The sequence below is a fragment of the Siniperca chuatsi genome, linkage group LG21, assembly GCF_020085105.1.
Source record: "Siniperca chuatsi isolate FFG_IHB_CAS linkage group LG21, ASM2008510v1, whole genome shotgun sequence".
Classification (NCBI taxonomy): Eukaryota; Metazoa; Chordata; class Actinopteri; order Centrarchiformes; family Sinipercidae; genus Siniperca; species Siniperca chuatsi.
The window spans coordinates 15,754,293-15,779,410 of NC_058062.1; the positions used below are offsets into that span (position 1 = coordinate 15,754,293).

General features: G+C 39.2%; 1 protein-coding gene, 1 long non-coding RNA gene and 1 gene segment (V, D, J or C); 1 reads left to right on the forward strand and 2 right to left on the reverse strand.

The window, feature by feature from the left end:
* The window catches only part of LOC122868479, a 253,183-nt gene that overhangs the window by 12,465 nt on the left and 215,600 nt on the right, over nt 1-25,118 (reverse strand). The window contains 2 exon segments of the mRNA XM_044180515.1: nt 1,132-1,428; nt 2,217-2,271. Coding sequence (XP_044036450.1) covers nt 1,132-1,428; nt 2,217-2,271 — 352 coding nt within the window.
* Nucleotides 3,105-25,118, reverse strand: part of LOC122868505 — a 249,715-nt gene continuing 227,701 nt past the window's right edge. The window contains 1 exon segment of the V gene segment in view: nt 3,105-3,125. Within this exon segment, the coding sequence occupies nt 3,120-3,125 (6 nt within the window).
* Nucleotides 20,592-24,895, forward strand: LOC122868521. The gene is made up of 3 exons (XR_006376137.1): nt 20,592-20,621; nt 23,070-23,207; nt 24,771-24,895. It is a non-coding gene; the product is annotated as an uncharacterized LOC122868521 (long non-coding RNA).

Sequence of the window (25,118 nt, forward strand, 5' to 3'; positions counted from 1 at the left end):
ACTGTATGTTATGCAACTTGCACACACATATGCACATGTGATTGGCTCCTTAAATTAACACTTACTGTAGCTTGTTACTAAAGTGTGCAGAAAGAGTCAAAAGGAAAATGAGATTTTCATAATAAGAAAATTAGATAACTGAACAGCAGAGCTTTAATGCTCGCTTCTGCATATACATTGACTGCTCGGGCAAGCGAACACAGATTTAACGTGGATGTTAATGATCAACACACAGTTTCCATCTATCTGCATAACTAGGATTATGCAGATAGATGGAAGGAAGCAGAACACATTGCAGTAATCTGTTCTTAGACAGGTGCAGAGGACATACAGCATATTAGTAAAGAATCAAATAGACTGAGTCAGCAGCTGATTATACACAAGGAAGCTTCAGCCTTCTCATTCCACCTCACTGTCTGGTTTATGGAATTAAACATTTTTAAGGCTGTGTCACGCTATTAAATTTGGTAACGGTTGTATTTTATTTTCATGCTCTCTGCTGTGTTTATGTTCCTTAATGACAGATTGGAGCATATTTGTTTCTAAAACGGTGAAACCAATTATTGCTCTCTTTTACGTTTAGTTCACATGTGTCAACATCAGCCGCTCAGAATAAATTTACAAAGGTGTTGTAAAGTCTGTCACTAATGACATTTCTCAGGAAAACCCCAAAACCAAGTAACTCTTATTTATGACTTATTATTATTAATGCATGAATTGCACTATCGTTAAATTATTATAACAACTAGAGCTTTTGTGACTTGAATTAGTTATTTGACATAAGGTCACCAAATGATCTTGAAATTAAGTTTATTTTCTTATCCGCATCATAAGTATTGACTTAAAGTAGCGGTGCAGTACATTGTTCACTGCACTGTAAAATGTTAAACTTTCTTTGACTAAGTGTTTGATATTGTATTCTTCATCAATTTACTGGCAATAGCAGCCAATTAAGTACAACATTATTTATCAGATATTATTACTGCTTGTACATTTTGTTTAATTAATACATTTAAAACCTTAAAATTGTTGCACAATCATAAAATATGTTAACAGCTCCACCATGTAAACCTGCTAGATTTCAAATCAACTACTAAAAAGGCATTTTATTTGACTTAGCATGAGTCTTACTTGGTTTTCTGAAATCAGCCTGTCCATTTCCTGCTGGATGTGTCACAGCACATCGGAAAGACTCCCTGGCGTCCCAGTCCAGTCTCCTCACTCGGATTTGACTGACTCCCGTATAAACGTTGCCTTTCTGTACTGGAGGGTACTGAATGAAGTCCGTCAAGGCCGCCCCGTTTTTGCTCCATGCGTAGGTCAGTGAGGAAGGTGTGAAGCCGGTGGCAAGGCAGCCAAGAGTGACCATGTCTCCAGTCCCAGAACCACATTGCTTCAGAGGAAACACAGTCGGTCTAGTTGAAGTGGCTAAGAAAGGAAAACCAAACGTGTAATTAAACTACCAAAATAAAAATAAGATTCAACACAACAGACATTTCTCACCAAGTCAATTGAGTTGATCAACAGTGTAACAAAGCACAGCATGGAAGGCATCACCTTTTAATATGTTGTTGAATGTGGACATTTCAAGTGTTTCATGTTTCCCTATCTCATTTATTTAGATGTTGTTTGCTGCACTAAGGTCAATAACATTAATTGCGGTAGCTTTTTGTTGATCTATATATAAATAGGTAAATTACTTTAAATGCACAACTTAGTATTTTTTTTAAATTGAAGGAATGAAGGTGAAAGTTGGTAAACATCCAGTAACTGAGTTAAAGTCATATTTGTACAAAAACGTATTACTTTTGTTCAAATTCAGCAATTATGTATGAGGTTAAAGAGTATTCTCACCTGATGAAACAGTTACTGTTGTACCTTTTCCCCAGTAGTCAAAAGCAGCATAGTAGCACAGTGCTGAATCTACTTAGCTGTTTGTATGAAAAGGCTACGTCTACTAATGTGGAGTGCAACAAGCAACTACCTTAACAATTAATAAATCCCACTGTTAGAAAATCCACTTAAATGATCCAAAATCAAATTAGCCATAAATATCCACCAGTGTGTCCTACTGAGAATATCGCTGTTTGACTTTTTACAGTACATACTGTATTAAAACACTTGACACTTGACATGCTGAGAAGTTACAGAATAACTTAAACATGACATTTCACAGTCTGAAACATACTGTAGATTTGAAATCAAACTAATCTTACCTGATGACACTGTGACCATAGTGCCTTTTCCCCAGTAGTCGAAAGCATCCCAGTTGCCACAGTTAAGAGAGTCAATTCAAACTTCTCACCAAAACTCATTACTGTAATATCCCGTAACTTCATGCCATACAGTTTGGTTTCGGCAACAGTTAAAATCAAAGTGAAATAGACACCTGTTGATAGACTTACGTTCCAACTGAACTAAACAGCCAGGAGTTTTAAACTTTTCACAAATTCTTTGTCAGTCTACAAAATACTGTTGGCTGTCGTATCGCTGGCCAACAGTTGTGACCACATGAAAATGATACTATATATTTTAGTAATGTGATTAGGAATTTTATTCTCTAATCAGAAATATTAAAATGACATACCTGAGGTGACGGTGACCGTAGTGCCTTTTCCCCAGTAGTCAAAAGCCCAGTTGCCACAGTTAAGAGAGTCAATTGACACTTCTCACAAAAACTCATCACAGTAACATCCCATAACTTCAAGCCAATCAGTTTTGTTTCGGCAACAGTTCAAATCAGGAGTTTTAAACTTTTCACAAATTCTTTGTCAGTCTACAAAATACTGTTGGCTGTCGTATCGCTGGCCAACAGTTGTGACCACATCAAAATGATACTATATATTTTAGTAATGTGATTAATCAGAAATATTACAATTACATACCTGAGGTGACGGTCACCATTGTGCCTTTCCCCCAGTAATCAAAAGCACCGTCACAGTGTAATATGTCAACACATCCAACATACAAAAACAAGCACCTTAAAGATGCCGTTGATGCCACTGAGGTCTAAATATACTATATTAAACAGTGTAATTATTCCATTTTCAACATGAAGACAAAAAGGTTATTTTACCTGTTGTGACGGTCACCATTGTGCCTTTTCCCCAGTAGTCAAATTATGTGTCACAGTGACATGTTTCAATAGCTCTTTAGTGCAAAAATACTAAACCGCTTGTATCATCTAATAAATTGTTGTTCTCACTCAGTAAACTACTGTATATACCTAACATTTACCCTGATGCTTTTCCTGTAGATTACATCCTAGTTTAAGTGCAGTATAAACCAACATATATTTAATAATGAATCAGACAAAAACTGAATTGTCTTCACTTAAAATATGTTCGATTATTACTCACCTGAAGTTACTGTGACTTGTGTCCCTTTCCCCCAGTAGTCAAAGTAGCCATCACAGCGATATATTACAATCTGCTTCTAATACAAATACTAAAAGCGTTGTTTAAACCAAGAGAAGCATACATGTTTCACTGACAAAGCAATTCCCTCTGTACTATTTATGAACCACTTCCCTTGAGACATCCATTTCCTGTGGTCTGGGTTATATAAAATATAAAAAATGTGTTACCAACGGTTAGTGAACACTTCCTCTTTATCAGACCCTCCTGGCAGCTCCAGTTCCTGCAGCATGGGGTTCACACAACCAGATACACTTGATTCAGCCGAATTACGATTAAGCTTGATGTAAGTTAATGATATAGGGCTCTGCTGCCCTGAAGTTGACATTTTCACCATTTATATTTAAAAATGTAAAAATTAAAATACATTTTTGTACATGTTCACTTGATCCATCACAGCCACTTCAGTCAGCCACACTGTCCATCCTGGAGGTATCTAGTGTTTTAGCCCGTTAACTACAAGCTTGTGTATCTTTTAGTGCTTTAGTATTTCACATGTTTTAGGATTGATTTCCTACCTTCCAGGCAGTCAGTGGATGTTTTCACTGAAGCTGTGCAACTAGCAACTACAAAAGTTAACATCCAGGTGTTTAATTTCAAGTCTGCAAATGTATTTTTATAGTGTAAAAAATAAGATTACAGGAACATTCACAGGAAGGTACATGTACATGAAAAAGTAATTTGAATCAATGCCATAATACTATTTTGCTGTCTGTATTTACTTTGTTTATAATGAATGTAATTTATATTATAGCATATACATAATGTAAATATTGATAACATTTTACAGGTGTTTAATACACGTGTGCCAATATTTTCTGAGTATTAAGTACAACTTGCAAATTCGAGGATATGCTACAATACCACATTCATGACTGCTGTCATCAGCCAGCGCTGCCCATAGTGTCTCCTACATTGACCATTTTTGCCTCTTTTGGGAATGCAGACAGTTGTTTAGAAATGATGGCATGCAACCAAACTGGTTAGGGGCAAAAAAAAGCTCTGTCCACAAACATTTGGTACTGCATCGCCCACACCACATGTTGCAGGCAGCCAAAACATTTCCCTGATGTCCACTCATTCTGACCAGTCCCACTACGATTGACGTCCCCAGGGTTTTATCATCAGTCTGATAAGTTCTCCATGCTTCTCGTCCGCTGTTCATTAGGAGTCAGACTTCTAGTAACCCAAGCATGCTCATCGCTGTCAGGATTACGCCAGTGCCATTACAGCTCCCCATTCCTGTTGTCACAGGTACAGACAAAATGTACTCAGTCTGCTCAGCACATACAAGAAACTGTTCAAAGCTGATAACTGTCCCCATAAGACCACAGTCAGCCCCAGAGAACATACTGAACCTAACGTTTGTAAATGGCAGGTCCGTGTCAGGCAAATCACTTTTAATTAATAATTTGATTATCAAGCACTGCCTTAACTGTGTTTTTAACTGGAACTTGGTTAGATGAAAACAACCGTGTTGTTATCCAATCAGCCCCTCCCAACTCCAGTTTTATGGGTGAAAATAGAATGCATAAGAAAGTAGGTGGAGTGTCCAATTTGTTCAATAACGCTTTCCAATGCAAGAAAATGCCACAAAAAAGGCTTCTTTCAACATCTGGCTCTGCAGCTAAATTCCTCCTGCCGAGCTTTGTTCTTAAATATCCACAGGCCACCAAAATATTGTGCAAATTTCTTTGATGACTTAACTGAACTACTGTTGATTATCTGCACTGACTTCATGATTTCAACATCCATGTTGACAATCCCCCGGACAATAGTGCTATCAAATTATCTTGCATTCGGGATGGCTGGACTCACTCAGCCTGTGACAGAGCACACACACGATAAGGGTCACACTCTCATCACAGCCCGGCTCGTAAGGCCATGACAAAGTGGTTTTCAAAAGTTATCACACTCTTGACCTAATTATCACAAAAGGTCTCAATATTTCTACCGTTGTGGTGACTGACGTTCTATCTGATCACTCCTGTGTTTTCTTTGAAACGGATATCAGTGTTTGCACTGAGGTACAAATGGAGATTATCACAAAACAGTAAATCACTGAAAACATCAGCAAATTGTTCACTCAAGCTTTGTCCTTCACACCTGCCTTTTGTTCAAACTCTGTCAATGATATGGTGGAAAATGTTAGCTCTAAAATTACAAATCTTATCGTTGCAGTTGACCCCATTAAGGTCAAAGTTGTCTCTGGTAAAAAGCACCATGGAAAAATGCAACACTGGGAGTGGAGTGTCGAAAAGCGGAACACAGATGGTGAAAATCTAATTTCCATATTCATTATGAGATTTCTGTATCTGAGTCTTTGCACGTATAGCTTAGAACTAAGAAGAACCAAGATGACCCTAAAAAAAAAACTCCTATCTACCCAATCATGCAACAACAACAAAATTCAGAAAATCAGACAAGCTATCAGTGCCCCTGTATCAGGAAAAGGGTCTCTGTCATCCATGTTTCCTCTTAAAACCAATTCAGTCTGCATGACACAGTTTGATCCCTTCAGCCATAAGGGTCGGGAGGAGATTGTGTTACGTCTGAGTTCTTCATCCTGCTGTCATGGAATTCCTCCCACAAGCTTTCCAAAGAATATTTTTAATTGTATGGCATCAGACCTCCTGGCAATAGTAAATACCCATCTTCTCTCAGGCTATTTCCCCACAACACTGAATGGTACATTTTATACTTTTGATGATGTGTGTATAATATTGATCCTGTTGTTTCTAATTGTTCTTGCCCTCTTCATAGAGGCATGCTTTGTCCCCCATGTGGGAGTATCACAGTGTTGTCCAGCTCTGCTCTGATTGGTCCAGCTAGAGATCATGCTGATCACACTCACCTGAGTGATGAATGTGTTTGTGTCTATATATTGTCTGCTTTGCTTTGTGATGGTGATTTGACAATGCCTGACCAAGATCTTTGTTAGATTGAAACAATTCTCAAATCAAATTGACAGGAGCTGTTAGTACAGTGTGCAGATCTTCTGTTTGATTCTTAAATCATTGCCAAAGCCACACCCACATTTAGGTGAAAGTCAGTGAGTTATCCTGTAGTACAAATTAGCCTATTTCAGAAAAATCCAGATCTGGTATTTGTCATACCGTCAAAACATAAAAAAGGAGCCTAAAGAGTGTTCTGCCTGCCTTCAAGCTCTAGTTATGTGTCAGGCTGATTTGCAGATGTGTGATTTAGTGTTTGTTTGTAGCCACACTAGCAGCGTCATTGGATAGCAATGACGGTCTGATGTTCTGTCGGTCCACCACTTTGGTCCTGAAATATCTCATCAACCATTGAATGGATTGCTATTGAAATCTGTACAGGGATTCATAGTCCCCAGAAGATGAACCCTACTGACCTTGGGGATCTCAGGACTTCACTTCTAGCGCCACCAGCAGGTCAAAGTTTCCCTTGTCCAGTGAAATATCTGAACATCTACCAAATGGATTGGTCTGAATTTTGGTACAGACATTCATGTTCCCCAGAAGATGAATCTAAATGACTTTGGTGACCCCTTGACTTTTCATCTAGTGTCACCATAAGGTTGACATTTGTGATTTTGAGTGTGACTTTCATGGATTTCCTTTAAATTTAAATTCCATTAAGCAGATATAAACAAAGATGGTTTGATCAGACAACATCATATTTTTCTCTTTTGTTAAATGTTTATTGTGTAATTCTAGTCTGTTTCACCTTGTAGGAGAATATATAGATAATTATATTATAATATGTATATATACTGCACACATGAATTTTAGGAGCCTTATTTAACAGTTGTGACAGACTATGTGACATCATTTTTCATTCTGGTTAAGTAATAAAGAGCTGTATAATACTTAGACAGAATCTCCGCATCTGATCCGGAGCAGCTGACATGCGTTGGGCGACATAAGTGTTCAGAATGTGCATTACAGATTTGATATAGCAGACTTCCCAACATAAGTCTATTATAATAGCACGTAGTTGTGATAGTTCGCAAACAGACTGGCATCCCCTGCATTAAGGAGGCAGGTTAGAAGAATAGAGAGCCATGAGGTGGTTGGTCCTGTTTCCGAACCAAGATGCCCCTGACAAAGCCGTTTACCTCAGAAAAAAGCAGATAAGTGCATATGTCATGGGTTCAGTATATTGAAGGGGTCCAGATGAAGAGTTTGGAGTGACAGCATAAACGACAAAGTCCATTTCAGTGGATCCTTGAATCCAAAGCTTGCGGAGGGAGCAAATCTGTGCTTTGGTATGTGGAGGAGGCACTAACTCTGTCTGGTAAGAGGATAAGACAACCATTTTTCCAAAACTTCCCCAATTAGGTGACCCAAGACTGACAGCTTGGCAAGCGATCCTCTGTGACCTCTTTCAGTCAAAATATTTCAGGAGGAGAAGTGAGTCTATTCACCTGTCTTCTCAGAAGCAACATGCCTCCATCAGGTCAACAAGGTCAAAAAGTATCTCTTTTACCTGAGGCTTATTTTGTAGGAACAATACTAACTAAATGTTGAACACAACCACACCTCTGTATGGAATTTAGAGTCATGAGGCTATGAGGCCAAATTAAAAATAATATTAATTTGGAATTGCAGCTAGAACAAACACATTAACAGCTTCCTGATCTTGAACAAAGCACCATTCTCCAGTATTGTTAGCTTTAGAGACTGAAATGTGTAGGTGTCTTAACACCTTTCAGAACAGCATCAATAACAGATTCAAAGCCTGGTTTTATTTTTATTTTACTTATTTATTTGAGGTATCTAATATTGCTTAAAGTGTGACAAAAACTATATTTGGTTTCAAAGTTACTCTGTTTGGAGGAGCTAAATTCCAAAGTCAACATCGTTTAATGCAAAGCCTATTAAGAAAGAGGAACATCTGCTAATTCTAGGGAGGCCTTAAGTTCAGTTTAACTGGTGAACATTTTCAAAAGAAGTGATTAAAAGGCTCAATGCGTGGCAAACTAGCAGTCACTCTGTGTCTGAGGTGTAATGTAAACATCCAAAAGGATCCTGTGTGTTATCAGGCAGCCTGCACTATGTGTCCAGATCACAAGGTTAAAATGTGTGGGACCAACTGAAAAACTATAATCCTGTAGCAATGGAGCGGTGTCAGATGCAGCCAGATCTGGCGCTGTTTTAGCCAAAGCAAACAACACCCAAAGTGAACAAAAACAACTACAGATCAGATCATACTGGTCAGAGAGTATATCTTACATTTTGCAACGACAATCATGCAGTCTAAAACAGTATTTATCAAGAAGCTCCAAATATACCATCAGAAATAGAGTAACTCACAGCAATCAAATTCCACATAACATCTCTACTAAAGGCTAATTTAAGAATTTAATCACAAAATTATAGCTCAGTGGAAGAGGGTTGCTATCTGCCTGATACAGTCTTGCAGGCTCTGTCAGTGGATCTCCAACAATAAGTATGCAACCAACCAACATTGTAGCTCAGGTGAATTAGACAATTTTACTTTTGCTAGCAACACAAAAGTAATACTGATTTTTGCTTGACATCACTATGCATTGTTATGATTTCTGTAAGGGTCAGGCCTTGTGTGAGAGAAGCTGGCTATTGTGGTGCAGTTATCTGCAACCTTTTAGACCATTCGCTTTACATATGTACCTCTATGTGTAAAAATCATTCCTGACCCTACAGTCTCTTTTCCAATGTCTAGTTCTTCCACATCTACGACACTTATCTCTTCTCCTGTCCCCGGGTGTGTGCGTGTGTTTTCTGTTGAGCACCTCTCTGAGGGGTTTTAACTCTCGTCCAAAACACACCACTTGTCTCTAAGACTTCAAGTCTATGTTTGGCCTCTAAAAATGCCTTGTCTGCAAAGCGAAATCATTGATTTCAAGGATAGCTGCTATACTAGGCAATAAGAAACTCATGAGAGTTTATACTGGTAGTGGTTCACATTGCACCATTTTTATGCCTGCATTTGACTCCCACACTTCCTGGAATCTTTTGATAAAGTGTGTTACAGATTCTTCTGTTCTTTGGAAACACTCAAGGACAGCACTAAAATCAGCTGTCTGCCTATTATCAGAAGCATGACGTCTTATTTTCATCATCTCTGCTGCTCTGGTTTGCAATTCAGCCTCCATTATGGGCATATGACATGCAATAACATGTTTAGCGCTTTGTTCTATAACATCCCTGATCAGACACCGACATACAGAGTTTGTTATGTTCATCCACACCACAACGCTGATAACATGTGTTGTATTGTGACATGAGATCATTGACATTCTGATTTTGTAGTCCTGAGTGCCTGATAGCGGCAGATTGATCATTTTGCTTTATGTCTTTACTCTTATCCTCTTGTGCTGAATTCTTACTATTAATCTTTTCTATTGGTGATTTAACTACAGATTAATTTTTAGACTATGTTGTGGAGTGATTATTACCCATGTTTACAGCATGAACATTAAAGCATCAAACACACACATTCAATAAATACTGCTGCAGCTTTAAAAGTTTTACTCCTATAAGAATAAGTTTGGATGAGGCTGTGTAGTTTATCTTTATCCGCTGTATTTTGGAATGTTTATCAACAGGGCATTATTGTTTAGGCACTTAACGTTGGCATTTATTTCTCAATCTCTGAACACAAAGCTTCATCAGGCTTTTGACTTTTACCTGTGTCCATTCTGGATAGAGTACTGGACTTTTTTACTCCGAGATCAAATATTACCACTGTAAAATTGCAAGGAAGGAATAGGTCAGTTAAATGTGTTTTGAGTAAACATTATTGGGTTACAATTTATAAAAGGGATGCGCGTATTGATGATGATAATGTTGTATGATAATTTTAATTTAAAAACACATTTAAGCTATGAAATAAAGTCCATCATCATTTTAACATATCCCCTGGTGAAGCAGCCTTGGATCGCAGTAATAACAATAAACTCCTTTTTGATAGACGAACATTTGCCGCCAAGGCATACAACTGATTATCATCTATAAAACTGCCTTTTTCAGTAAGCCTTATTACAATTAAACAGAAAAACAGTACAAAATTCGGATAATTACACAAAAATAGCAACAATAAGTAAAACAAACACATATGAAGGACAAAGAACACACCACTACGTTTCTGAAGAACGCAGTGGTTGTTTACTTAGCACAGTGAGTGGCACGACAAAATACTCTTCTATTTGTTTTACAATAATATCAGCGGGAGTAGAATACCTGACTGAATTAGTGGATTTTTTACTTTCCTTCTTCCCCTAAGTACTTCCCTTACTCTCTGCTGTATGTTTTAAGGAGCGTTTGGACTTTGAACTGTTGGACTCCAATATAGAAGCCTTTTTTTGCTTACAAATCAGAGGTGAAGGATGAAAACATGAAATAGATGCAATTGAGGCACTCTCCTATATTCCTTAAAATTGTTACATTAAAAGCAGCATCAGTGACAAGAGACAACAAATTGACAATCACAAACAACACAGCCCAAATATTCAATATAACTTGAGGCTTTGTGAGTTTAAATTTTGAATGTGGGATGTGGATCCTGTGTTATGGCTGTACTATGGGTTCCTCACCCCTTCATCTTACGACACCTTAATTTTGTCCCCCAGTCTCTCTGTTAGAGTGGGTTTTGTGCTCATACACACTAGAAGTATGTAAGGATTTTCCCTATGAGCTCAAATTTGGTGCCTAAATAGTCAGCTAGACAATATCAAGCCATCCACAAAACTAGTATGTTCAATTTCAGTACAGCTTCAGTTTGTCATTGTTTTCTATTTTCTGCTCATATAAGTCATCAGCCAGGACTTTTTATGGTCCCTGGACACTGATCCCTAACCTTATTTGAATCTTAATCTTAGATGCCTTATAGTCCAATGCATAAAATACAGTTTCTTTACAATTCCGTCAAGAGGCACACAGGGCAAGAAAAGGAAATAAAAATCTCTTTTACTTACCCAGTGTCCGTCTTTGTTGGAATCCTTGTTTGTGATGCCAAATTGTTGAAGAAAATAATGTACTGAAGAGAGTCCTCAATTGAATAAAAGAATAACTCGATGAGCCCCAGGCCTTACATGAATATATGGATTTATTACAAACAAATCAGTCGACAGAGAAGCAATGTGGCTGCGTGAACACAGAGACACAGCCTACACAATACTTAACTTTGCATCCAAAAGGTCCACTTCTTATAGCAGAACAGTGGGTGGTGGTTTACAGGTAACATCATCTATAGATGAGACAATCAAAGACTGTCTCTGTCCCAAGTTATCAGTATATAAATACTTTAATTAACATGACATGAAATTACCTGTAAGTGGACACAAATCTTATGTTTGTTTTTCACCACGTGAAATATATTATCTTTGCTCATACAAAGCATGAGAAAAAATACAGCTTTCTGGGGGGTGATTTTTATGTTTTATCATGGTAAAACTGAAAAAAAATTCCACATAAATGTAATTTACCATCCACTATTCCAGTGATTATCACATTTATTCAATGTCTTATAATTTTAGGTTTTGTGAAAATCTTCTCTTTTTCTTGAGGCACAGTGACTTTGTGCTTCAGTTCAGCATAGGACAGGTTTTTGTATTACCATATATCACTGTGGCCACCCAGGTACACAGTGTCACAGACTCATACAAAAACCTTTGCCTGATATGGTGCATGGTCAGTATTTTGTACTATTTGTACTCAACAAGAGTATTTACTATATTTCAATACCTTTTTACCATAAAACTATGAAATCATGAAAGACCATTTCACTTTTGCTCTATTGTATTTTAAATTTTACCCATAAAACCTAATTACTGCTGTTTTTACTTTGTGAATATCTACAAGGTTCACTGTGTGTTAAGGAAACTGTATCACGTTTAAGCTCATGATGTCCTAACACATCCTTATGTGTATTTTAAACATCTTTGTGTTTCCTAAAAAGAGTTTTGTTTGACACATACAGGCAGCAGAAAGCAGTCTCACCTACTAACTTGTTTCTGTATCAGCACCGTACACAGCATTTTCTTCTCAGTGGAAGAGGTTTTTGTCACAGGATGTATCACTGTGGCCGCTGCTATATCCTGCACTGTGATATAACTCCATACAAAAACTCCACCCTGCACACTGACTATCACGACACACAAATGCTGTTACTCTAACTCTAATGATTTTCATATTTGTTTAACGAGTAATGCTAAGATCTAATCATGTGAAAGGAACCAGCAGTGCAAAAGTTCCCTGATGATTGTTTTTTTAATTATTATGTTTTTCATTTGGTCGTGTCGTACACACTCCTGAAAAGGGCTTCACAATTATTATAATAATACAATAAAACAAACACATACAAATATTATTATTGATATACATTGTGCAGTAAAACCATGGACAAATGACATCTAATTGAATGAGAAACAAAACTACTGTAGCATAAAACAGGAACATCACGGTCTGACAGGAGGATACATATTTCATACCCGGTATATTTTTTCAGGCCTGTCATCCAGAGGTTGGGGGACCTGACACAAAGGGGTTGTCATCTTTAGTTTAACACTGTGTCTTAGTGTAGAAGTACATTTAAAATTATGGGATTTGTTGGGTCTCTGTAAATAATATTAGAAAGAGTACGGTCTGGTCCTGCTCTATAGGAAAAGTGCAACGAGGCAACTTCTGTTATGAATTGGTGCAATATGAATACATTTGAATTGAAAATATATATATGGGTAGCAATGGTACTTTTTTGATAGTTAAATACTCAGTGGATCCTGATTCATGACCATTAGCTCACATTTAAAACATTCTTTAAATAACTTGACATCAAATTAACTGGAAGTATTCACAAATCTGTCTTGTTATGTTTGTTTTCAGTATGTAAAAAAAAAAAAAAAAAAAAAGCTTTTCTGAGTTGTTACGATTATCATGTTTTTCAGGGTAAAACTGAAAAAAATACAATTCCACATAAATGCAGTTCACCCTCCATTGTTCCATTAAATATGACCTTTCTTCAAGGTAAGACGGTGTAGTCCCTCATTCGTCCAGGAGTGTTCTGTCGTAGCAAGGGTTTCAGTCGTAGTTATCTGGATACTGTTTTCAGAATCAAGGCGTTTCGGCTCCCATCCGGAAGCCATTCTCAATTGTGAAGAAATGGGATGGGAACTAGAAATTTAAGCTACTCTGTGTTACATAAGCCCTGCCCTCAGGAAGGAATATACCTGAGTATCTGTTGATTAGCTAGTTTCACCTAAAACTGACCTAATTGTTTCATGATGGCCCAGTAATCAGTAATCAGGCCTATTGTTATCTGGCTGCACCTACCTCAACACTGTTAAGTACCTGATTAGCATATGATTGGCATGACCAAGGTGCTAAAACACTGTGATAGACTTTGGGCAGATTGAATCTCAGACCACCATTTCTGTTCAAAGAGGGGTTATCTTTTTTCACAAAAATGGCTTCCTTGACGCCCCGTTCAAACCAACTCTTCTCTCTACTTAGAATCTTCACTTCGCTGTCTTCAAATGTGTGGTTTGTAGCTTTTAAATGCAAATGCATGGTGCTCTGTAATCCTGAGTTAGCGTGTCGTCTGTGCTGATAAAGTCTTTTGTGAAGTGGCTGTTTGGTCTCACCTATGTACTGTTCTTTGCAGTTTTCCTCACTGCATTGAATGGAGTAAACTACATTGCTCTGTTTTTGTATGCTCTTGTCCTTAGGGTGAACGAGTTTCTGTCTTAAAGTGTTGCCTGGTTTAAAGAAAACAGGAACTTCTGTCCTGTTTTTTGGCTCTTTTAACTTTGTTGATAGCCCAAGTATGATAACCACAGGCTGAGAGTGCATTCTGGACATGCCTTTCCTCTTTCTTCTTACCCTCTGAGCCAGTGGGCACTTCTTGGGCTCTCTGTTGTAATGTCCGGATTACACCCAGCTTGTGCTGTAATGGATGGTGTGAGCAAGTATTGATCCGTATGTGTTGGTTGCCTGTACACTTCTATCTGGAGCTTTCCGTCCTCTCCTCTGAGTGTAGAACAATGAAGAAAGGCCAGTCGGTTCTCTTTGGCGTCCTCTCGTGTGAACTTGATGTTAGGGTCCACAGTATTGATATGCTCTGAGAAGGCTTCCAAGTCTTGTTTCTTGAATTTCACAAAGGTGTCATCCATGTAGCGGTACCAATGACTTGGTGGTGTGCCCGGGAACGAGGATAATGCCTTCTATTCAAACTGTTCCATGTACAGGTTGGCCACGATGGGAGAGACCGGAGAGCCCATAGCACAGCCGTGAATCTGTCTGTAGAAATGTCCCTGGAATTGGAAGTAGGTTGTGTTAAGACAGATGTCTAATAGTTTGCATATGTGTTCAGGTGTAAGCTTGGTCCTTTGCTGCAAGGTGGAGTCCTCCTGCAGTCTTCTCCTCACCGCTGTCACTGCTTCTGAGGTCGGGATGCAGGTGAACAAGGACACAACATCATAAGAAATCATTACGTCATCTGGGTCCAACTGGAGATGTTTCACTTTGTCCACAAATTTCTGTGTGTTTTCCACATGATGTACTGTGTTCCCCACCAGCGGAGCCAAGATTGTAGTCAAATGTTTGGCTGCGTTGTATGTGATGGAATCTGTGCTGCACACGATGGGTCTGAGTGGAACATTCTCTTTGTGAATTTTGGGAAGGCCATAGATGCAAGGAATGGCTTCCCCAGGGTATAGTCTGTAGTACAGAGGCCTGTCTATCACCTCCTCCTTCTCAAGCTTCTGTAGACAGTCTATAACCTCCTTCTTGTAGCCATTGGTTGGATCTCTTTTAAGTTTAAGTTTTAAGAAGGTTGTTGACCTTGGTTTCATAATCGGCTGTGTTCAGAATCACAGTGCAGCGACCCTTGTCTGCTGGTAGAATGTTTTTGCTGCCTTCTGCAGTGCTGAGAGTGCCCTCCTCTCTTCGGGTGTAATGTTGGAAGGAGGCGGTTTGGCACTCTTTAGTGTTGCTGTGACACGTAGCCTCAGGTCTGCAGCCTCTGCTTCTGTCATCTTGTTCTTCCTAATGGCTGTTTCTGTGGCTGTGATGTAGTCCACTGTAGGGATGTGGTTGGATGTAACAGAAAAGTTGAGCCCTTTGGAGGGCACATCTTTTTCCGCCTGTGTCAGGATGCGGTCTGATAAGTTTTTGATCCAATTGTTTCTGTTAACACACATCTCCCTTTGTTCAGTCCCTGATCTCCTGTTGTGGTGGTCCTTTCCTAGATTCTTCTTATTCAAAAGGATGTTAAATTTCTTAATTTGCTGCTCCTTGCTCTTCCTATGTTGTGCACCCTGTGCTATCTGTGTGAAATCCATCACTCTCTTGAGGATTTCTTCTGGGACAATGCTTGTTAACTTCTTCTGCAAAAATTCAGTTCTGTTCTTCAAATTGTCTATTCTTGAGTTGTTTTCCCTGATCCTTTCACTAAGCATCTGGGTCAGGTTTCTTCTCCAAATCTTCTCTGCTCTGTGTCCTTTTACTGGTGGTTTAATCTGTAGGCTCTTGGGAATAATCTTACTCTGCCTGCATCTTAGATTAAAACGGAGATGGTTCCTGTGGTCTGCTAATTTCCTGGCTGTGTTTCGAGTTCCTGAACCAGATCTAAGGTTTTCTGCCCAAAAGTAGACCTTTCTTCAAGTTCTAATAATTTGGGGAAATTACATGATCTTCTCTTTATCTTGAGGCATAGTGACTCTGTGCTTCAGTTCAGTATAGGACAGGTTTTTGTATTACCATATATCACTGTGGCTGCCACTCCATACACAGTGTCACAGACTCATACAAAAACCTTTTGCCTGATAAGGTGCAGTTAGTTTTTTGTACTGTATGTGATCAGCAGGAATAATCATGGAACAGCATTCTACTTTTCCTCCATTTTATTTTTAATTTCACCCTTTAAACCATAATTATTCTGTCTTTGAAAATCCCATTTGTCACACTTTGGTGATTTTTAGTCATGCTAGCAGCACGGCTCTGTGGCAAAGTTGGTCTGTTGGTCGATCTGTCCACCACTTTGGTCCAGGCTGAAATATCTCAACAACTATTTGATGGATTAGGATGAAATTTTGTACAGACATTCATGGTCCCCAGACGATGAATCCTGATGACTTTGGTGATTCCAGGTCAATGTTTTAATTTGTCCAATACTTTGGTTTATGACCAAATACCTGTAAAACTAATGACATTCCCATCAGCTGTAGCTGCACTTTGTGATTAGTGTTAATTAGCAAATGTTTGCATGCTAACGTGCTAAACTAAGATGGTGAACATGTGGTTAAACATCTTTGCTTTTCATAAGTCTTGTTGGATATAGTTCTCACTTGTTTTCTGTATCAGCACCATATTTCCTTCTCAGTTTTGTCACAGGATGTATCACTGTGGCCGTAATACTGCACTGTGATATAACTGTGTGAATCACTGTGGACACCCCCCGTACACAATGATACACCACAATGCAAAAATCTTTGCCAGTGTAGCTGTCATACCTGCTTATGCAATACACAATACAGCAGCGGTGGTTCTTTTCATTTAAATCATTCTAAATCTAAATTATTGTGGGACTGTAAATTACCTGTAAGTACCTGTTTTCTGTTTTTATGAATTCTCATTGTTCAATGGTAGGAATGATAATTAGATTTTGAATACTCAACATGTATCAGTAATGAAAGTCTTAATAACTTTATTATCATGGTGAATTTTTGTCTGCTTCTTGCAGTGTCAGCAAAGACATAATATTGTATTTATGAGGTTTTGTTATGTGCTATAGTATATAGCATATATATACTGTATTGTATGGAAGCCCACATTTTACTGTATATTAACATTAACTACCCTTTCACTGACAACTAAAATTACAAAGGAAAGATTAAAGGTCATTTTCATGGCTTTTACAAAATCATAGATGAAGAGTTTTGTGGTTTGTAGTTAAAATGTGCACTATGTATTTTTTAAATTGACCTCAGAATGTGAATGTGTAAAGACTGTTTAAAGTGTTTTCATTAAACTAACATGAACAGTTTGAAGAGACAGTAAAATAATATACTAAAGTAAATATCAAACACTTCTCAGAACAATGAAATGCAACACCACCACTATTGCTCCATGAATGACCACAGAGTTAAATCAGCAGTGTCACAGGGTCAACAAACACTTAACTTCACATTACAGGGCAATTATGCTGAACTGAATTAGATTTTATAATTGTGAGATTGTGTGTGTTGACTCAGTTTGATCTATGGAGAGTCGAGTTAAGAACAGAACTCTCCGCATATAAACACAGTCACTTGTCTTATAGGACTTTCATTACTGTGCTATTTCCATAATTGTAAGAAATGTAATTTAACAATTCCAATACATCCTTTGCCAGAAATCTAATGTTCTCATTGGCCATTCATCTGCAGCTTTGCTTACTTTATGAATAACAGGAGAGATACAGAGGAGTCTCACAACATGGTTCTTGTTACGGTGTGTAACACCTGTGCTGTAACTCCAGCCACTACTGTAGTAACCACAGTGACACACGCTCTTACAAAAACCTTACCACACCTGCAAGAGACCACACGGCTTTCTGACATCATGGTTTAAAACACTGGAGTTTTCTATTGAATTAGAAAAAGGAGAGAGAGATTACGTTCACTGAACTACTACTGCATTATGGCAAATGGAGTCTTTTGAAAAGGACTCCATCCAAGGATGCATTTGGCTGCAGCTGACCCTGGAATAGGGAGACATGGGCCGAATCAGCACCGTCTGCTTCCACGTTTTCTGGTGTTGGTGTTAGGTGTGTGCTTTTTAATGTCCTTATTAGTATTATTTCATGAGAAGGCAAATTGATGCAGATGTTTTTGTCAGTGGTAGATGAATCGCAGCCTTACTAAATGTTTGGAATTTATTAGTGTGTCTGTATTTCAGCAACAGCATCATTTTGATTCCTCTTCTGAGTCTGGTGACGTCTTTCAAATCTCACCACTGAAATGAAGCTTTTTAAAGATCAACTTAGCTGTGATGTAGCGTCACACAATAATGGCCTGTGAAGTGCTGTACTTTACAGAGTGGGGGCAGTGCACGTAGACGCCTGTAGATGGCAGCACAGGCAAGATTTTCAACTTGTATAGTTCATCTTTAAGCTCACCTTCACTGGCAGAATGCACCTAGACGGCAGTCCAGTGCTTTGGTCGCTTGTTATCAGCTGCTCATGTACGTCAGACATTGAGCTTACACAGGTGGTAAATGCAAATACAGTGGAAAGGTTTTAATGTAGGCCTGCATAAATCTGGTCCTATGAGCTCATTTTAAGGTATTTTATCAAAACTAACCACTTAAAATACTTGTATATTGTGGATTTACAGGATTTTGCTGTTCTACTGTTGTATGAAAGAGGACAATGAGTCATATCACCTCTAAATGTTTCCACTGCATATTCTGTTTACTGCACATTTCTGAAAATGCTGCTGCTCATGGCCATATTTGAATACACAACCACAGTGGACATAAGGCCTTGTTGTCATGAGAGGGTGGGGTGTCCACACATAAACCGTCCGTCTGTTGGTTTCACTGGATGTCTAAGATACTGTGTATGATGGCGTTTGGCTAGTTAGATAGTGTATAGTTGAACGCATTTCTGTCACTGTGGAAAATAAATCAAATCTTTTGCCGATTAGCAGCGTCACCCCCAGCAAGTATTCTCACCGACGGCTCTGTAAGTCTTGGTTTTTCTGTTGGTCCTTAAACACCTCCCAACAGATGCAGTTGGATAAAAGCTCTGAGTTGTCCATCACAGAGAAAGTGACTGTGAGAGTTAATTGTTCTGTGTGTTTCAGTCTGTGATGGACTTCAGGGTGTTTTCCTGCCCTGAGCAGGAATGTTGGGACAGGTTTCAGTCCCATGATGACTGGGATGATGAGGAATGAATGAGTGAACAGATTATTATTTGTGGTAGTGTAGAGAGTTTTTTGTATTGACTTTGAAATGTGCCATAAATCTGTTGGAAAAATAAAACAGTATCTTGTAATCTTCTCACATATGAGTGTTTTGTGTTTCTAATCACACGTCGTTTCCATTTACTGCATCAAGACCAAGTGACAGATCACTTAATCCTCACAAAGCCTTTGCTGCTAGATGGTAGTCTTCACTCACTTTTCTGACTTCTATTAACCAGCTGGCATGTAAACCAAAATGTCCCTCAAGCACATCAACAAGCTGACTTTATTAAACATCTTATGAAGTGAAATTGTTCATCTGATAGCTTGATATTATTGTCAAGAAGTCATTTTAATATTTTTAAATAAAGTTTTATTTTATAAACATAATATACGAATGTAAAAAATAACTATAAGGATAAATAAATACATGTATTGAATTCTTACTTCTTACATAAGCTTCTCCAGTCTCTGCTCCTGAATCTTCACTGTTTCCGCTGAGGACGGCGCCCGACTTACCACTCAGGAGAAAAACCCATTCCCAGTGATTCCATGTTGTTCAAATAAAAAATGACTGTAATTTATACCCCTCTGTGTTCTGCATCTTTGGGTTCGCTGATCATACATTAGACAATAATGGAATAAATGGTTAGTAAACAAATAATAAAACGGAAGATAACAACGATGATGCAGTAAATGTGCCTAAATGCCACATTAATCCAAATGTATGACGTTCAGTTTCTCTAAATCTTAAATTATGTTACAGCCCTTAAACACAACTGCTTTACCCAAACGATCTCTGTGTCTTCAGTACAGCAGATAGTTGTGGCCAGCAGGTTTGCTGCAGGCTACTGGTGTTCTATTACAATTATATTTACTGCTGGACTGGATGAATGGTGGGGTAAAAAAAGGTTTATCTTCATACACCCAGTAACTGGAACTGCCTGTGATTTGTTACTCAAAGATGAAATCTGTAATGTGTTTAATTCAATAAACTGTTGATAAATCAGTTTGTGCATTGGAGCATTAAAACAAACCAGCACATTTTCTGTGGTTGGAGACGCTCTCCACTCTGCTGCTGCTAAATGTTGATCAGTCTCACCTGAGCTGGTTGGCTGTGCCAATAAACTCTGTTCAGAACAGAGCTAGTGAACTGAATGTGATGCATTTCACACCACTTTACTGTGTGAATGTGTCCATCCAAATCAACACAATACACCTGTAATACCACATGTTTCTCAACATGAGGTTTGTTCTAGCCAGAGAGAGCAATTCACCAGTCAGAGAGAATGATTTGGTGCCAGGTAACTTTTCAGATATTGCTGATAATCAATTATATGTTTGATTTTTCTTATTTTTTGTCTCTTTTGTCTAACTTTATTAAACTAAATTGATGCATTGATTTGCATTACAATGGTCTCCCTTTTCAGGATCATGCGCACTGCACAACTGGACAAACCTGGAAAAGTTGGCAGTCCATCACAAGCACAGACAGAAAATCTTTCACATTCATATCTCTGGTCTTTTCTTCTCCTGCACATTCTTGTCTGTGCAGATGGGAAGAAACTGTCGTACCCACAGAAAAACTGTGCAAAGATGAGTCTGTGAAAATTGTCTCTCCTTCATGTGGCATTTTTATTGTTTACATGCCTGGGCTTTATTTTCTAACTTGTACCGTACTTGGTCAAGCTGTTTACTTATTTTCAGTGAATATATAAATCCTGTCTTATATCTTGTACAGTCTTTAGTCCTTAGTATAACTGAAATGCAGACAAAGCCTGCATGTTTACCTTGACCAGGCTGAATATCATGCTATAGAAGAGAGAGGATATGAGGAAGGCAGTTGGTCCTGATGACATACCTGTGGAGGGATGGAAGTGTCTAGGAGAGGTGGCAGTAGAGTTTCTGACTTTGTTTAACAAGATCTTGGAGAGTGAGAGGATGCCCGAGGAATGGAGGAGAAGTGTACTGGTGCCAATTTTTAAGAACAAGGGAGATGTGCAGAGCTGTGGCAACTACAGAGGAATAAAGCTGATTAGCCATACAATGAAGTTGTGGGAAAGAGTAGTGGAAGCTAGGCTAAGGGCAGAGGTGAGCATTTGTGAGCAGCAATATGGTTTCATGCCTAGAAAGAGTATAACAGATGCAGTATTTGCTTTGAGGATGCTGATGGAGAAGTACAGAGAAGGTCATAGGGAGTTGCATTGTGGATTTAGAGAAAGCGTATGACAGGGTGCCGAGAGAGGAGCTGTGGTACTGTATGAGGAAGTCTGGAGTGGCAGAGAAGTATGTTAGAGTGGTGCAGGACATGTATGAGAGCTGTAAGACCGTGGTGAGGTGTGCTGTAAGTGTGACAGAGGAGTTCAAGGTGGAGGTGGGTCTGCATCAAGGATCAGCTCTGAGCCCCTTCTTGTTTGCTCTGGTGATGGACAGGATGACAGATGAGGTTAGACAGGAATCTCCATGGACTATGATGTTTGCGGATGACATAGTGATTTGTAGTGAGAGCAGGGAGCAGGTGGAGGAAAATCTAGAGAGATGGAGGTCTGCTCTGGAAAACAGAGGAATGAAGCTTAGCTGCAGTAAGACAGAATACATGTGTGTCAATGAGAGTGACCCAGGTGGAACGGTGAGGTTACAGGGAGCAGAGGTGAAGAAAGTGCAGGACTTTAACTACTTAGGGTCAACGGTTCACAGCAATGGAGACTGTGGAAAAGAGGTGAAGAGGCGAGTGCAAGCAGGTTGGAACGGGTGGAGAAAAGTGTCAGGTTTGTTGTGTGATAAAAGAGTATCAGCAAGAATGAAAGGAAAGGTGTTCAAGACGGTGATGAGACCAGCGATGTTGTACAGCTTATAGACAGTGGCACTGAAGAAAAGACAAGAGGCAGAGCTGGAGGTAGCAGAGCTTAAGATGTTGAAGTTCTCTTTGGGAGTGACGAGGATGGACAGGATCAGGAATGAGTACATCAGAGGGACAGCTCATGTTAGATGTTTTGGAAATAAAGTCAGAGAGGCCAGATTTAGGTGGTTTGGACATGTTCAGAGGAGAGACTGTGAATATATTGGTAGAAGGATGCTGAGGTTGGAGCTGCCAGGCAGGAGGTCTAGAGGAAGACCAAAGAGGAGATTTATGGATGTAGTGAGAGAGGACATGAAGTTAATTGGTGCAAGTGAAGAGGATGCAGAGGACAGGGTTAGATGGAGGCACATGATTCGCTGTGGCGACCCCTGAAAGGGAACAGCCGAAAGGAAAAGAAGAAGAAGAAGAGAGAGGATATGAAGAGGAATATGAAGGAGGAGGTTGTGGACCACAGACTGCTGAACTCATCCTCTTCAATAGCATCCTCTGTGCAGCTCAGAGCAAAACCCAGTTTTGACTCTGGAGGAAAATCTAAGAAGGTGTAGGTGGTTAGATGAGAGGTGTGTGTCTGTTAACAATGCTTTTATATTAAGATAACATATAGACGTCTTTGTCTCTCTTGACAGAGCAACACATCAGCACACAATACCACGTTTAAAGCTGAATCTACTATTTTCTACATTCAATTGAGTTACCCTGGGACTTAGACACTCCTCTGGGTTCCATGGAATCATTGCTGCCAGCAGGCCAGACGTGGCAGATGAACATGTTGTGCTCGTTCCACTTTTCCTTGGTGGTGGTGTAAACACTTGTAATGGAGTAGCCTTGTTGGGTCTTCTGTGGGGGGAAGTTAATGCCATCAGTATATTTGTTGGAATTTTGTTCTGACCAGGCGATGTAGTAATCCTGCAGCACAGGACTGGAGACCAGACACACCAGAGTGACCTCAGCTCTTTTGTTGATGTCCTCCTCTGGGAGGACGTGGACTGTCACTATTGGCTCACGCCCATCTGAAAGAAACACCAGCGAGGTTCATATATAAGCTTTATGTTTGCTATACATAGATTATGACGTGTTTGTGTGTGTAAGTTGGCTGCCTCCCCAGACTTACGGATTACTGTTCTACCAGTGAGTCTCCATCCCTCAGTAACATACCTCCTTTGTGGACAGTCAGATCTTGAATAACTGGAGTCATATCGTCTCTAATGGCAGAACAGCGCACTTTGTTGACTCTCTGCCACTCAGTGCGACTACGAGTCATCGTGCTGGTTTTGATGCGCTGACCATCAACAAACTTTGTTGTTTCATTAATGTTGTCGGCCACATCTTGTCCATCAGTTTGCCAAGTGACTTTAATTTCATTTACAGTGGCCTCATCCTGTCCAGTAATGATACACTCCAACTCTGCCTGTTGTTTGTTAAACATTCCTTTGGGACTTGGTTGGTTTAGTGTCACTGTGATAGGAGCTACATAAAAGAGAGCAACAGAGAAAATGGGTCAGAATTATTTTCCAACATCTGCACGATAATAAAAACTGTAGACTTCACATTTATGTCAAGTTCCAGCATAAACTACTTCATGTCACTATTTAGTGATAACTGCAATATGTCGTATGGCGAGGTGCTATATGCAGGTAGAGAAGTATGTGGACCCAAAAGCAGATGACGAGGAAGCGGAAGTAGCTGGATGACTACCGTGTTTATTGTTGGGTGGAATGTAGGCAAGAACAGGCAGAGGTGAGCAGACAAAATCCAAAATCCAAACAAGGTCCACCACAGAACAAAGAATCCAAGATAACACAGTCAAGGGCTTGGCAAGGAACAACACCATGTGTACCACAATGATCCAACACAGAACAAAGAAAAGACCCAGACTAAATACCCAAGGGGAGGTGAGACAACGAGACACAGGTGCAAACAATCAAGGGAGGACCAACAATCAAAACTGGAGGGAAAACACAGACAGGAAGTAAAAACACAAGACACACAAGGGAAGGAGACTACTACAAAATAAAACAGGAAGTGTCAACACCAAAACTACCACACAATAGCACTGCACCTTTTGAGGCCTTCTTTTTATATTGTGTTCCGCTGTAAGTCACCTCACAGGTATAAACTGCTTTACTGTCCCAGTCTGTGTTTTTGACCTTCAGGACACTGACAGCTGAATGTAACTCTCCAGTTTTTTGGATGGGACTTTGAATGTAGTCGTTCAACTCTGCGCCATTCTTTTTCCACTTAAATGAGTCAAGTGTTCCACTGCGACCGTCCTCAATCGTACACACCAGAGCCTGGGAGTCTTCACTTGGCACCGATAGCAAAGTCACTTTTGGAGGAATAGGCTCTGAACAGGTGGAGGAAACAGCAGAGTTACAGTCATCCATTTTTGTATTATGCTGTATTATTCACCTGCAAGTGACAAGATGATTGTCTCAAAGGAAAAATGTATGTTTCAGACATTCAAATTAAATATTGCTGAACATTGAAGTGAAGATCTTCACCTGCCCAGCAGAGCGTTAAAAGCAGCAGTCCTGTCCTGTAGTCCATCATGTTAAATTGTGTTTTCCATTGTTCTCTGTCGTCCTCTCTGCAGTCAGATAAGTAGAGGTGGAAGACATCTGAGTTTTGCATTGACTCCTCCTCACAGGGAGGAGAGACATGGACTGGAGATATTTGCTTAAACTGGGGAATTCATTTCCAAGAATCAAGCCTCCAAGTCAGCTATTCTGATGTTTGTCTGACATGTTTTAATTTGTGTAAAATGTTTATCAGTATTAACACCACAAGCACATGTATTCTAATATTACAAAAATATTAATCTAAGTTTCAGATACATTAACATACAAGGTTTATTCAGATTAGTTAAATTATAATTCATCTTGGTATCAAGGCTGTTTGTCAGTAGTCACTTTGAGCACAAAGGGCAGCACATGAGAGCAGT